The 15,771-nt window shown below is 35.7% G+C and overlaps 1 protein-coding gene across 4 annotated transcripts; it reads right to left on the reverse strand.

Moving 5' to 3' along the window:
* Positions 1–4,424: 4,424 nt before the first annotated feature.
* On the reverse strand, positions 4,425–15,133 carry LOC18432998 ((S)-coclaurine N-methyltransferase). Of its 4 annotated transcripts, none has more exons than XR_016056216.1 (8): positions 14,759–15,133; positions 11,261–11,369; positions 9,492–9,716; positions 7,478–7,577; positions 7,174–7,284; positions 6,995–7,040; positions 4,975–5,033; positions 4,425–4,866 (listed from the first exon to the last, which is right to left on the reverse strand). XR_016056216.1 is itself a non-coding variant. In XM_006843096.4 (8 exons), the coding sequence occupies exons 1-8, from the start codon at positions 14,946–14,948 to the stop codon at positions 4,674–4,676; spliced, it is 1,071 nt and encodes a 356-aa protein (XP_006843159.1). In that variant the 5' UTR covers positions 14,949–15,133; the 3' UTR covers positions 4,425–4,673. The 4 variants fall into 4 exon arrangements, 2 of the variants coding, with proteins under 2 accessions (XP_006843159.1, XP_088723955.1); XR_016056215.1 differs by having other exon boundaries at positions 11,234–11,369; XM_006843096.4 differs by having other exon boundaries at positions 6,957–7,040.
* Between the last annotated feature and the right edge of the window lie 638 nt (positions 15,134–15,771).

The raw sequence follows: 15,771 nt of genomic DNA on the forward strand, positions 1-15,771 counted from the left end.
CAAAAATAGATTGTTTGATCAATTTTAGTTATCCCCTATAGTCGACATGCCCCACCAAAGATTTACTAAAATTTTCTAAAATAGATTCAAATATTTAAAATATTTAGTAAATCTTTGAATCAAGATTGTTTGATCCAAAAAAAATAAGGAATGGATGTACTAAATAGAAAGTAAGATATATACTTTTCTTATTTTACGATTTGATGGGAATAGATTTAAAAAAGGGATGATAAGGCCTTAGCATATCTCTCACCCCATAAGTCTTTCTAAATCCACAGTCAAATTTTGGTCCTGCGAATTATAGCAAACCTAAGGCATATAAAATTTATAAAAAGAAGCTCTTCTACGTCATAAATCTCTACACCAATTCTCTCTTCTCGCTCTAAAATTTATCTTTCTCCCAAGTCTCAAGAGGGGCACACCTCAACCTAGGTAGATCATATCTCACTCCAAGTTTCTAAGAGGGCACACCTAACTAAGATCTCTCTCTCTCTCTCTTAAATTCTCCAAAGGGGACATGCCCAAGCCATCTCTCCATCTCTTGTACGTTCTAAAGGGCACATCCAAACAAAGGTTGGATCTTGAATTTTGTGGGTAGCAAAGGGGAGCATCCCCTAGCTAGTTGATCTCTCATTCTCTCTTTGATTTCTATCTCTGATCTCTTTAAAGATCAAAGCCAATGAGCCTTGAGCAAGACTAAGGTATTGAGGCATTAGATAGTTTTAAATCAAGATTCATATGCCATCGAGAGATTTTTGCCATAAGTAAGAGAATCAAAAGACCAATCATAGATCACGAGTGCCATCAAAAGGAGGAAACTCGGTATGTGGTATACCATGCATGATTGAGGTAATCTCTGACAATTTTAATTCTTTAAAATATTTTTTTGTTGAGCTCTTTTATTCTCATGAAGCAATGAGTCAATATTTTGATTTAATGAATTATATTCGATAGTAGTAACAAGTGAGAACCGTGTTTCTCTTCTTTTATTTATTTGTTTCAAGAGTTATTTATTTGTAATTGTACATTGTGAGTGATCTTGCCGGTGTAAGAATAAGAAAAAATAATTTATATACACCGTGGTTGATCACGTAGTCCAGCTTTCAAATGAAACATGAGCCAATGCTAGTTTTGGCAGGGCTATAATTTGCAACCCTTAGAAAAGGTTTTCCCTATGCTAAATTGATAAAGAAACTGCTGATTCTAGACATGTGCAGGGTCTCCAGGGAGTTGTTAGACCAAGTATATGTAGTACCAATGATGGGCAAATCAATAAGTTCATGATCTTGTATGAAATCATTAAAAAGCCTCGTACACGTGGATATTATAGTTTGGGTATTTGATTCATTTGGCCATTTTACTATACATTACCCCCATGCACCACATCACGGTATTTCTTGAGATGCTACAAATTCATTTACATAGGCAAGAAGATTTTGTCAATCAGCTGGAGTGTTGGGACCATAGATACAAGAAACATGGCATTTGTCATTAGAAATTATACATTCAAAGCACTCATCCAACATACAACAATTAAAGACAAAACTGGACCCCTTAACACTATGGGGTCCCAAAACAAGAAGCAAGCCACCATAAAAGCCCTACAGCAGGAATATAAACAAAGTCAACTGGCCAATGGCCCCAAAAATTTCCCAAAAGCTAATATTAGGGGTTTGAACTTTTGTTTCTTGAATGAGGAGTATGTGAGGTTTATATTTCCTAACCAACCTACACAAAATACACCTCCTCCTTGCACTCCCTAAACTCCAAACTATGCCAATATATAATCTTCATTTGGGCCTGAAGAAGACTCCCCCTCTGGTGATCCCTAGCAATGGGGGTTTGCTAATCGTCGTCGTCGTCTCAAACTCCCTAGAAAATGGGGGTTTGCTAGGGTTAGGGTAAGAGCTTTGATTAGAGGCTTTAGAAGCCATGAGTGCAAGAAGAAAAAAAATCAAAGGGCTGGAGAAGGCTTAGAGGGCATTAAAGAAGTGGTTGGATTTGGAGCACAGAGACCACCAGTGTAGTCCCTGCATCCAGCAAATTAGGTGAAGGCTTTTCCTCTTGTGGCCGCTTGGCTCAATCATTGAAATTGAATTTTTTAAAAAAAAAATTTTGAATTTCATTTGACCGTTGTGGGGCTTGAGCAATCCGACTTCCTTCCGACACCAAATCAATTTTTTATTCTTTTTTATATACATCTTCTTCCCCCTCTGTGATTGGGTAGAGGCAACAAATCTGCCATTTACTCAACTGAAACGGCTTCCACTTTCTCTTCCTAGAAATCAAAGTCCACCCTTGTCCCGTATCAATGCTTCAAGTCTGCTTACTGGTAGAGTTCTTCGCAATAGCTCAGTCCTAGGCCCAGTTAAAAGGTGCTTCTCCTCACTAATTCACACCTGAAAGAAATCCCCTTAAACCTACAAAATCAAACATTCCAAAATCTCTCTGAATGGAGTCCTCTGGAATTTAACTTTCAGGGAGCCCAAATAACTTCCTGCTGCCAACTTCCAATCAATTAACTTCATCCAAACATGTATGTGGATGCCCTCTATTTCGAGCCATCAGGACTACAGATTGAGGTAGGAATCACAAAGGTTAGGAGACCACCATTCTAGGGACATTAAAGAACCTTTGCATCTCTAAATATCTTTGTTTAAAAACTCCTCTAACCTCGGCCGGCCTCTGAGAAGCAAGATAAGACTCAGTTACCTTAAGAGATGAAGAGGAATGCAACTCATGGATTGTCTAACAAATTCATCAAAATCAATTCTTAGACATTGAGCACGTTGTTGCTCTCCCCATAATCAACTCAGGTATACTTTTACTATTGACAGTTCAGCAAGTATAATTCTGTAACTTGCAAAAGGTTAGAAATAGCTAGAGACAACAGTGCAAATTCAAAACAATGAGGCTAGTTCTGAGGAGAATTACAAGTACTAAAACCGTGAGGCTAACTTTGAGCAGACTGACGAGGATGAATAATATGTATGGTGATTCACTTGATTAGGACCTAGCATTAGGACAGATCTGCCCATTCTGGTTTAGACTTTCTACGGTTGTAATTTGGTTCTGCAGTTTGTCAAAAAAACGGATTCGAGCACATAAGCGGTTTAAGTGCCTGGCTGCCTAGGCGGGGAACTAGGGACAGAGTGCCCGCACCAAAATAAAAAACGCTTCCCCCTCCCCAAACTATTAAAGAATTAAGTCACTAATACACTAACTATTATTTTACAATAAGACTTAAATGAATAACTGAATATATAAGATATTTTAAGACTTTGGTTTCACTTTCACACAAGACTCAACCCATTAAGATATCACAAAATCAATTATTTATCAAATAAACTAAAATAAAAAAAAATAGAATTTCAAAGTAAGACACATTATACAAAAAAGGAATCACAGACACATTATACAAAAAAGGAATCAATTATTCATAAAAGAATACGATATATGCTCAATTTCATCGTCCAAGTGAGAAAAAAATCAATAAATCACAAAAAAAAAATCACTCGTTTAACTACAAACATGTAAATATATTGTAAAAAAAAAAAGTAAAAGAAAAAACGCCTGATTCATAACATAATATATTGTAGCAAAATAAAATCAAAACCCTCTTTTAAATATGATAGTACTTTAAAAATATCCAAATAAAAAAAATTGTCGGTGCAAACCTCATTTAATGGGTAGTCAAAAGTTCTCAAAATCAACTATTAAAAGCTCCAAATCCACCCACGAACTATTGCCTTGATTTTAAGAAGAAATCGTAAAATAAAAAATTTATTGATCTTTCGATAAATCATAAAAAAAGTGGTTTTTGAGAGATTTTTCTCACCCTAATGGTCATGGATTTTCTATTGGGTGTTTAGAATCCTCCTAAAGCCCTTTTCCCCCTCTTTTTAAGGGGGAAAATTATATTTTTTACCCTTACCTGAGGGTTTATTTTTCTACCGCCAACAAGTTGTCACAAGGCGACGCCTAGGTGAGCACCTAACACCGCCTAGGCCGACAGCCAAAAGCAAAATGCATAATTACCCTGCCCAGATTGTGCCTAGGCATTTTTAAAAAAATTTCGCCTAAACAGTCAGGCGGCCGAATTTTCAAACATTGATCTTATATTAGTTTGAGAGATAATGCTTGTATATGGATGATATGTATCTTTGTATTTTATTTTATAAAAAAAAAAATACAAAAAGATAATTTACTTTTCGTCCAAAGAAATCGGAGACACTCTTGTCAGTCATATTTCAAATTAGGTGACGGTAAAACTAAACCCAAAACTCAAAATATATTTCTTGACCTTTGTGACGCATCCTAAACGAACTAATTTGACATCTAATGGCTAGGGGTTGTTATGACCTCTTTTTTCCAATTCAATATCACAGTAGATGCCATGAAAAACTTTTGCGAATTAAGTGATATTGTGGGAAAGTACTTGTCATGCATATTTCAAGCAACAACAGTCTGACATGAAACATCTTTGTAAAGTTGGCATTAAGGATCAAAAGCTCAACTGCCAATGCAGAAATATTAAGAAAGAACGCCGATTCATCCTCAAGCCTCACGACTCCGAACTACTTTGCATGTACAATTCGACGTTGAAGAAGGGCATGATAGAGATGACAATGATTATGATGTGCTGCCACATACATTGACATGCATTTGCACCTCTACTTCCTCTTGAACAGGAAAAGTGAAACCATCCACTCTTCTCCATCATTATATCCAAAGAGCTCAGCGACTGATATGAAGAAGGTTCGCCAATATGCAGTCCATTTTGTTGCAGCATCCTTGCCATATGTTGCCTCCATAATTGGCCTAATGGAAGCTGAAGTATTATCCATCCTCTTCAACCACTCTTCACTGCAAAAAGAAACATAAAACAAACTTTCCATCACTCCCTCACTGGAATAGCTCTTTCGCTAAGATTCACCTCTCTCTCTCTCTCTCTCTCAGAGTTAAGGGCGGTACCTAGTTTGGGCATAATGCTTCCCATTAACAAGCCAGTGATCAACAATGGAAACGTCATCCTGTAGAATGCAAGTATACTTCAGGCACGATAAAGATTTGTTGTTCATTCCGATAGCAACATAATTCTGGGACTCGATTCTTATTCTGATTAGGACTGCTATTACCATTATATTGCTAGAGCAGTTAGCATAGGAGAGGCTTGAAATTTTTGCATGGGGCAAAAGACGAAACAAGAAATCTATCTATAAGTTTTGAAAACATTTATAAACAATTAGTTTTGGAGAAAATAGTGGCATCAACCAAGTCCATAGCTGTATGACTAAGCTATTTGTGTGTGTGTTGTAGAGGATAAAAATCCAAGGTTTGGAAAAAAAAATAGGATAGAAAATTAAAAGGCATAACGCAAAGATTTATTTGGTTTGGTAATTGCTTACGTTCACGAGGCAGCAAAATTCTCTTCTACAAATCACAAAGATAATATACAAGTATAGAATACAACGGTCAAGCTCTCTCACAAGCCCTAAATTAGGGTTTCCTTTCTCTAAAATACCAACGCAAAGGGCTAGAGAAAACTCACTATTTTCTCTTTCAATTTTACTCTCATAAATGCATTAACTCTCTCTACAAAATATCTTTTATAAATACTAAAGCCTAGAGAATACCCACATGATGCTCTCTCTTTATATCCTTTCTCCTGAACTTGATTGATGTCCCTAACCTATAGGATTTAGTTTCTCACAAAATAGGACTCCGATTTGCCTTAACCTAATCAAGGGAGTTTCCAGAATCTAAAAGGACTAAACACCCCATAATAATAATAAACCCATATTTTTTAGGAAATATGGCTTTACCTTACAATATTCTCCCTCTTGAAGACACGTCTCTATTCTAACTAATTTGTTCTAAGAACTGCCCACCAGTTATTAATTATCAAATAACAACAAGCCCGACATAGTCATTAAGCCTCACATGAGCCTTTTTGGTTTTTTAGATCCTCTCATTCAACACCAACTAAATATTCTTGAAGCTTTTGGACAATTTCATGCTCTTGATCAAACCAACATCTCGATTGTCCTTATGGGCATTCCACCTCCACTGTCTTGTATGTAGTTCTTATTTATTTTCTTTTTTTTATATGGAGCTTTCATTGAAAATAACATTTCGGAAAACAATCTCGATCCTTAAACTCTGATTCTAATTATAAACGATAAAAGCCAAGGTGTGGGTAAAATTAAAGGAAAATAAAATGAGTGCAAAAAATTAAAAGAGCAAAACACAAAGATTTAAGTGATTTGGCAATTGCTTACATCTACAAGGCAGCAAAGTTCTCTTCCACTAATCAGAAAAATACATGCAAATATGGAGAATATAAGGGTTCTTAAGCTCTCTTTCACAAGCCCTAAAACGAGGTTTCTCTCTCTAGAACACCCACCCAAAAGATTAAAGAAAACTCACTCGTCTCTCTCTATTTTGCATTCCCATACATGCATTAACTTTCTCTCTCTACAAAATATCTTTCATAAAGAGCAAAAGCCTAGAGAACATCCACATGATACTTCTCTCTATATATATTCTTTTTCCCAAACTTGAATGTTTTCCCTAACCATAAAATATGACTCCTATTTACCTTAACCTAATCACATGAGTTTCCTAAATCTAGAAGAACTCACACCCCATAATAATAGGAAACCCATATTTTTAGGAAATATGGCTATAACATGTGTGTGTGAGAGAGAGAGAGGTGATCTTTGTAGATATTTCGTCTCTCTTCTGAAAAAGAAAAACACCTTGACTCACATAAAAGGCTTTTCAGTGGCTCCATCATCTCTCAAAACTGGCAGCAGTTATGCAAATCTTTCGAGACTTTAAGAAACATATTATTATTTATTAACCTGTCAATGACATAAATGACACTTCTGGACTGCCCTATCATTCATGATGATGATGACTACGATCACAAAAAGAAGTCTTTAGCAGGCTACCTGGAAATAGAGGAGCAAATTAGCTGAAGGCATTGTACCTCCAGTAAAGAAATACCGAGTAATCCAGTCATCGTCATTCTTATCCTGCAGAACGTAAAACTTTGAGCAACTATAAGCTACATGTTAAACAGCAGTGCTACAAAAATAACAGATTGGAAAATAAGAGGCCTCAAAATCAATTAAAAAAAAACAGAATCACCATAACTCAGTTGCTCACCTCAAAGTGATAAGCGAATGTTTTGTGGCAGAAGTAATGGATAAAAAGGAGGCCATCTGGCTTCATCCACTTAGAGATCTTTCTCAAAAGCGCTTGGTAATTCTTCATATGCTGTTGCAACCACAAATTACAGCATTTTAATGGATACATAAATTGCTTTGTACGCTTAAATGTAAGTCGTTGCTTAGCCAAACAATAATAAGTGCATTTTATTTCATCAAATGGGAATCACAGTTACAGTATAAACAGCATCCATCATTTCGAACCCTGAAATTTAAGGTTCATAAACAGAAAGACCAAATACCTCAAACATTTCTATAGACATTATTCGATCAAAAGTGGCATCCATTTCAAAGTTGCTGATATCAGTAGCAATAATCTCCACATTTGATAGTTTACGCTCCCTGAATTTGCAAAGAACAAACTTGTGAGGGTCCAACCTAACCATAGCTCGAGATTTCTGTAGGAGTACCAATTAGTAATATTACAGTTATGTTAAAAATATTGATCATTTCAAGTTTTATTTAATTAAAGCAAAATCTTGGTCATCTTCTCTTTGAGTCGATATATCCCTCAGTCTGCTACAGAGCCTCTCCTTCAGAAATAGCCCTATGAAATTGCAGGTTAGGGTACACGTGGCTCTCCTATTTCCCAAAGGATAATTAAACTTCACCTTGTCTTTTGCAAGATAGTTCAACACTCATGTAGATCATTCTTTAACTTATTCGCAAAGGTCGTCCAAGCTCGAAGTCATATAAGATTAATGATACCATGGCAGCTAAGTGGGCCTTTTATACCTCAGTGGTGTCATCAACCTTAAATCTGGCTTTGTACAAACAACAAAAACCGCTATCTTATTTGGGATTCTTCAACCCATGACTAAGTCCTCTTCATTTGCGGGCATCTAATTTGTTTGATTGCAGTTGGGATCAAGCTTTGTCATTATAGAATACGGTTCCTAAAGTTCAGAAGACCTCAACTATAAAAAGTCTATTTCCGTCATTGTTAGTTAACACAAAACAAAATTCTGAAGACATAACTAGGTGCTAGTGCAAATCAGGGACTAAATTGAGGGTGTTAAGAGGTAAAGCTAGACAAAGGAAAGGACGGAGAGACAGGTGCCCTGATAATTAGTTATGTTAGCTTATGAGGAAACATGTAGAATAGGTGGAGTTTACTAGTACAGATATGGTGAGTCTCTACAGAAACTGACAGAAGTCGATAAGTATGCTACTTTATAGTAGCACTGGTCAATGTATGAGAACGTGAACAGAAGAAGGGTCAAAACAATCAAAGACCTTACCTGCTGTATACTTGTCATTATCCAAAAGGAATGTCTTGATTGCCGTTATTTTGTTGTTTATACAATAATCATGATAGAATTTAACATAATGAGAAGCACATCTACCATGATAGGAACAAATCTGGATGGATCTCTAAGTCATCCTTCTGTTATATATTTAAGGCTTTAGATTGCTCGTATGTTTTACTCGAAAGGGGCATCATTTCAGTTCAGTTCCATTGATCTCACTGAGCCAAATCGCACGCGGGGGGGGGGGGGGGTCGTTGGTCCCCAAAAAAATGTTATGCACTTATTTTATCATGTAACAAATTTTTATTATCTCCAGTGAAATTTTGTCTACGAAATATTTAGGTAAAGAACTTAAGAGGGACAGACTTACATCCCTACCCATATACTGTGGAATGTATCAAGATAAGGCACTTCATGTAAAGTTAGAACTGCAAATAAAGCCAAAATGGAAACGAATTCATCAATAAGTTTTTTATCTAAAAATTCTGTGACACCCAGATAACAGTAAATTATTCAATGGATGTGAATATTTTACAAAAATGGAAGTCAATATGTAACTATTGACGTACCTAAATATCTCAACATACATAGCTGCATAAAAACCAGGTTCTTGTTGATTTCCTATTGCAGATATGGTGAAAACTACACAATGAATGGATGCATTGTTTATAAGAAAGTAATACAATGGACTACAGAAAACCATATGTAGACAGAATGGGACCGATCACTGGGTTCATTTCTGTGGATGCCGTTGACCCAAATAGACTAGCAGTCCAAATGACGAGTATAATTTTCCTCTTTTTCTTTTTCTCTTTTTTTGGTTTTGGTTTCTTCTTTCTTTTTTTTGGGGGTAGGGGGCGAGGGGGTTGTAAAAAGTGACATTAGCCAATCTAACAACTTTCCATTATGTTGTAAACCAAATTGCATGGTACTTGAGATTTCCAAACACATTTTGTCACAAAGGAACCCACCTTCACAGATAGAATTTAGATGTAAGTAAACTTACCTACACTGCTCCTCTATAAACTCCTTTTGTGTCGTAGAATTGCAAATCCCTGTAACATGGCAGTTACTATATTTCTGAGCAATGTACAAAGATAGGGATCCCCACCCACATCCAACATCAAGGACACTATGCCCATCTTTTATCTGTGCCCTCTCACAATAGAGCTCCAGCATTGCTGTTTCTGCCTCCTCAAGTGTAATGTACTTGTTCTTGAAGTAGCAACAACTGTTCAAGTAGGTACTTAGCATTAACCTCTTTAGTGACAGAGAACAATTCACAATATCTTAACAAAAATGTAGGTATTTTGGATTCCAAATGAAGAGATGTTTAGCAAGACGTCAAAGTAGATTCCAAATTTTATGTGACCAAAAGAACTTGAATCCACTTCACTCTCCCAACAACGAAAAAGAAGCAAGAGAACAAAATAGGACAAATTGACTGCAAATCTTTCACTGAATATTTTGTTTTTTTTAACATTTTACTGCAAGAATACTAACACACTGAGCAAAGTATAGTGAGAAAAATACCAATAAACTATGTATCAGGCGAACTAATTTCTTTTTTTGGGAAGAAAGCATACCACAGTAAATGGCCAACGTTACATGACACTCCAAGTGACATCCATAATCGACTCTCACTGATATTTGGTTAGAGATTAAATTCAGCTATATGAATGTCCCAATTGGCCCCATTCTGTTTAATTCAGCCATCCATCAGAGGAAACATACAGTGCATGTACCCTTGAAGTACCATATAGGTCCATTGGACTATGCATACTACCTTTGGATAGGTAAACTCATAGGTAGATTTCACCCAACCCAAAAAAAAAAACAGGTACGCTCATAGACTAGTTTGGAGCAGAGTATTCAATGCAATATTATCTTTAAGCTTGTGGGAAGCTATCTGGCATAATAAAATACAAGCCTGGATCAGGACTGCATACAAGATTTCTGAAGTAAGCAACTACATTGGACTTACTTTATTTTAAACCTTGAATGCATCATCGACAATAATTGCTATTATATATGAAATATAAAAGAAATGAAGGACAAAACTGTTATTTTCCAGATATGGTATGGATACATTTAATCAAAGTTTAAAAAAGTAATATTGCATCTCCTAGCTTCATTTTAAAGGCCGAAATTTTTTCACATGCAAGTAATTGCATCCCCTACCTCCATTTTAAAGGCCGAAATTTTTTCACATGGAAGTAATGAATTGTCCGAAAGGACTTCTATGAAAGCTACATTTTGTAATTTTTTGCATATCTTGTACCAAGAAAAGAGCAACAATCTTCCATGGATGGATGTTTAACATATCTCATTTCAACAACACCACTTGCTATCCTAAGTTTTGGTGAAAGACCCATAGATGAGAGGAACACACCTAAACAATATGAACCCCACCCACTCATCTCTAGCAATTCATCATGAAAATGGGCAATTCAAGGGGAAAAAAGAAAGAAAATACACTCAATGGCGAGTAGATTAGAGGTCAAATACCACTGAGATCTATAAAAGAGATGATGGCCACAAAATTGCAATTGTGCATTCATTCGACTTTTCTGCCAGGTGTATAAATGCATTATGTTTCAAGATTTCCAAGTTGCACACCTCATAGAAAAGTTTTCATAAAGATCAAACTACACCAATTAATCAAGTTTTCACAAGATGGACAAAATAGGAACTAGAGAAGCAGCAGAAGGGTACATCATAACCCATTGTATACAATACGGTAAGCACCTGAACATCACAAGGTCATTCTCAAACCTGTATTTGAGATTCTTTCCAAGAACCAGCTTGAAAAATGAAGTTGGCAACTCATAGTGTTGATCTTTTGCTTTGCCCATCTCCACAGCTATGGGCATTTCTTTAAGAGCTACAAAAGCCACATTGATGGGGAGACAATAACTATCAGGGAGCATTATTAGAGATTTTAATTTGATGAGAAGCATACAATGTGAATGAAATATAAAAGAAGAGTTACATGGCTTTACGGTTCCTTTCTAACATGGATACTAATTCTTTTAATTTAGATAAAAACTAACAATTCAAGGAACACGCAAAGCATTTTTAAGACAAAAGGGAACATCCCATGAAGGACAAAGGTAATAATATTATGGCACAAAAACATTAAGAATGGACGAAAACCTGTCAACCATGGGAAAATGGGTCTATAAAGAAGCCATATTATTAGTCTCCATTATTAATTCCCTATTTTTCATAGTTTCTTGTGATGTTTAAGTAATCATTTGATGAATTTTCATGTTCTAAAATTTTCTCAGTGACATGACGGTGATCAAGATGATAGTGATCAGGATGACTTTGAGTCATCTCGCCATTCATCTTCGTTCCAAATTGTATGTTTGGATTCGTTTACTTATCATTGATATCCAATTGATCCTTGGGATGTCATTGTTGTGATTCACTCCATTTAGACAAAGAAATGAATGTGTGATAACTCACACACGAACCAGACTTTCAATACTTAGGTATTTTCAATAATTTGTCAAATTAAGTAATGAAATGCTCTTTTTTGTTTTTGTACAAATCATTATAACTTCATTTTTTAAATTTTGGCACTCCTGAAATTTTTTCAGGGCCCCATATAACTGAACGGGCGGAATAGCCTATTCAAAACGTTTCGGCCAACCACTAGTTTAGAACCCGAAATTACTTTTTTAAAACATGTGGAGAAACTTTTAAAAACACATGGAGAAACTAAAAAATAACTTGATAAGAACAGCGTGTCATACAGAGCCCAAAATGTGGATAAATTGGATAATCATCATCATCATAGCCTTTTCTCAATTAATTGGTGATAAATTAGATAATCTTAGTGAGTAAAACGATACAGAGCAAGATATTAACTAAACAGGGAAGTAAAAGAAGAAAAGTATGCTCCCGCAAGTATATGCTCCCCTGAATAGAGTGTTTTTAGGATCCTAAATTTAAGGGATGTACCTTCCAAATAGTAGTGAAAAAATGATAATGAGAACAACATCGAAAGATTGAACCAGGACGATCCAACTTTTGAAAAGTCAAATCTAAATGTTTGAAACTCAAAATTTAATTTTCTTTCTTGAAAAATACCCGTCTCGTGGTTCTAAAGTTTTCATAAAAGAAAATACTTCTAAGTCTTTGGCAGAGGAATAAGTGTACAGTACGCTATCCTCGGGATAAAAACAGTTCTTGTAGGACCCAATTTTTCAAGTCATATCCTCCCCAACTAGTGGCCAACATTAAAAAGGAAAAAAAAATTCATACCCATTTATGTATGGGCTAGGAAAAATTATATATGTGCTCTCTAAAAGTACTGCATTAAATTTGAACATGGTCAGATTAGGGTAAGGACTCAAGAATGTTTTTCTTTTGAGAAAATTACATAAATATCCGTTATACTTTGTGTTATTACGGATTTACCAAATAGTTTCTGTTATTACATTTATGTCCGTTTTTTACCTTTTATAGCGCAATTTTTAAAAAAAAACGACTTTACGCTTTTTCGGACGTTGAACAATTGAATTTGAGGGTTTTTTGGATGTTCAACATCCGAAAATAGGCCGAAAGTTTAACGTTCACATTCTCATTTTTGGGTGTTGAACATCCAAATTGAAGGTTATGTCGATACATTATATTCCTTGTGAAAATAGTTTCGGGCGTTGGACGTCCAAAAATGTCATATTTTCGAATGTTCATCATCCGAAAATGACTACGAAATTCTAGAGACTTTCTGGAAATTCAAAGTCATATTTTTTGATGTTGAACATCCGAAAATATTATATTTACATCCGAAAATATTATATTTTCAGATGTCCAACATCCGAAACCATTTTCGGATGTTCAACATCTGAAAAACCCTTCAATTCGGACATTCAACACTCGAAAATGGGAATGTGAACGTTAAACTTTCGGCCTATTTTTGGATGTTGAACATCCGAAAAACCCTCCAATTCGGTTATTCAACATCCGAAAAAGGGTAAAGTCATCTTTTTTTAAAAAATTATGTTATAAAAGGTAAAAAACGGATATACATGTAATAACGGATACTATTTGGTACATCCGTAATAACGTAAAGTATAACGGATATGTACGTAATTTTCTCTTTTCTTTTTCACATAACTAATGTCATTATTTAAAAGGGTGCAGTTGACATACGGATGCATCCGTAGGTGTAGAGGTAAGGTGCACCTTCGGATTTTATCATAGTATATAATTTTGATGTAAAATGTTCTTAGGATTATCTCAAAATCTATTTTTATATCTAATTATGAAATTTTAAATTTCAAAAATGGTTAAAATCAAGTAGATCTATAAACATATGAAAATCTTAAAAATGGACGGCGTAGATAATATGTTGTAAAATGCACTATTTTTGAGACTTAAAATCTTTTTATTTTTCAGGGTCATACATCTCGATGCGGAGATGATCAATCAAAAGGGTTTTTCAACATTAAAACTACCTTTTCCAATGAATTTTTGAGGTACCTACGTAGTTCTACATTATAAGGTTGCATCCTTATATAAACTTTTTTCTTATTTAAAATAGATCCCAGAATTTTTTATTTAAAAAATATACTAGGACGTCAACCTTTCTCAAGAAAAATTACCTTCAAGGTTTTTCTACACAAGCGAGTAAACGCACAGTGTGGTCTCGTTGGCAAACTATCTCGTTGAATAGAGAGAGAGGATATGCTAGAGAGACAGTGAGAGGATAGACTAGAGAGAGAGGAAGCAACAAAGTTCACATCGTTTCTCTAGACGGTACCAAGATAAAAGTAAGGGTGTGGTTTCTATAAGGTTGCAACCTTAAACAACAATCCAATTAAGGCGCACTTCCAAATTTAATTATAACATATAATTTTGGTGGTAAAAATACTTAGGATTATCTCAAAATCTATTTTCATATCTAATTATAAAATTTTAAACCCCAAAAAAGGGTAAAATCTAAGTAGATTTATAAACATGTGAAGATCTTTGAAAATAAACGATTTAGATAATGTGTGTGCAAGATGCACTATTTATAAGACTCGAAATCTTTTTCTTTTTTGTATTAGAGGGTTTTTCAACATTAAAACAACCTTTTCCAATGGATTTTCAAAGTGCACATGAAATTCTACATTTTAAGGTTCACAACTTGTTCTAAAAGTAAAACCCATAGGATATTCTAGAGAGAGAGAGAGAGAGAGCAACAAAATTCAGAACAGTCGTAAACAATATCATAAAAGTAAAGGATAAGAGAAATGGGGTTAAGCTGAAGAGGCATACAGTGAATGAATTGGAGGAGTTGCGAGAGCTGAGCTTCAGATGTAGGCTTGTAACCAGAGCGAAGCCGACTCGCGAGAAGCAACCTGGTGAGCTTCCTCACCAACAAATCAGGCACTATGTTCCTCTCCAGAGCCCCCAACACTGTTCGCACCGTCGCTTCGTAAGGAACCTGAACCAGAACATCGATCATTTCTTCTCCTCTCCTTCTCTCCCTCTACCTCTATCTCTCTAAAGCCAGCGATGTGGTTCTGTATCCCTCCCCCTCTCTCTCTAAAGCCAGAGATGTGGGTCAGTGTCCCTCTCTTTTTCTCTCTAACCCGACACAGACAGGGTGTCTCGTTAATACAACAATGGCCCAACAACGCCCCTCGATTCCCCCAAATAAATAATCCTATGGCTCTAGAGCAATCCAAAACGATGCAAAGATTTGCCGAATTAGGTGCTTAACAAATCCGACAACTCCAAATCTGTCAACATAGGAGAAAAAAAAGCTAAATGACGTAAGTGAGGTTTGAATAAGGTGCCCACTAAGGGTGGCAACGGGGCTGGCCCTTGTGCTCATGGAGCCGGCTCCTGCCCGACCTGGCCCTACTAGGCCGGGCCAATAACAACGGAAGGAAAATTAAAAGAAAAAGTAAGAAAGAAAAAAAACCAGGACACGCCAAACTGGGTCGCCACTGACCCTAGCCCAGCCCTAGGGCCACAATTTGTGATCGAGGCCCCACTTTTTTAGAGCTTAGCCTCTTAAGCAACGCCAACCTTCCGACCCATTGTTTGCCCTAGTCCCACCTTCTACTATACAAGCAAGGCACACCTCTAAATTTTAACGGAAAAAATATAATTCCAATATCAAAAACCTCATGATGGCTTGATAATTCACGTTCAACTCTAATTATAAAATTTTATATTCTAAAAATAAACCTCATGTTGGCTTGATAATTCGGGCTCATCCTTAATTATAAAATTTTATATTCTGAAAAATATATTATTTTCAAAGCACATCTCTATAAATA

This window comes from Amborella trichopoda, chromosome 5, assembly GCF_054954075.1.
Source record: "Amborella trichopoda isolate Santa Cruz 75 chromosome 5, AtrichopodaSantaCruz75HAP2 v2.0, whole genome shotgun sequence".
Lineage (NCBI taxonomy): Eukaryota > Viridiplantae > Streptophyta > Magnoliopsida > Amborellales > Amborellaceae > Amborella > Amborella trichopoda.

Excerpts from the sequence above, each read along its gene's own strand:
- LOC18432998 (XM_088867829.1), bottom strand. The coding sequence starts at position 14,948 with ATGATCGATGTTCTGGTTCAGGTTCCTTACGAAGCGACGGTGCGAACA. Across the intron at positions 9,717-11,233 it reads AATGACCTTGTGATGTTCAG|TTGTTGCTACTTCAAGAACA; the intron begins GTGCTTACCGTA and ends CTACTTGAACAG. Across the intron at positions 5,034-6,956 it reads ATTTGCTCCTCTATTTCCAG|GATGACGTTTCCATTGTTGA; the intron begins GTAGCCTGCTAA and ends TGCATTCTACAG.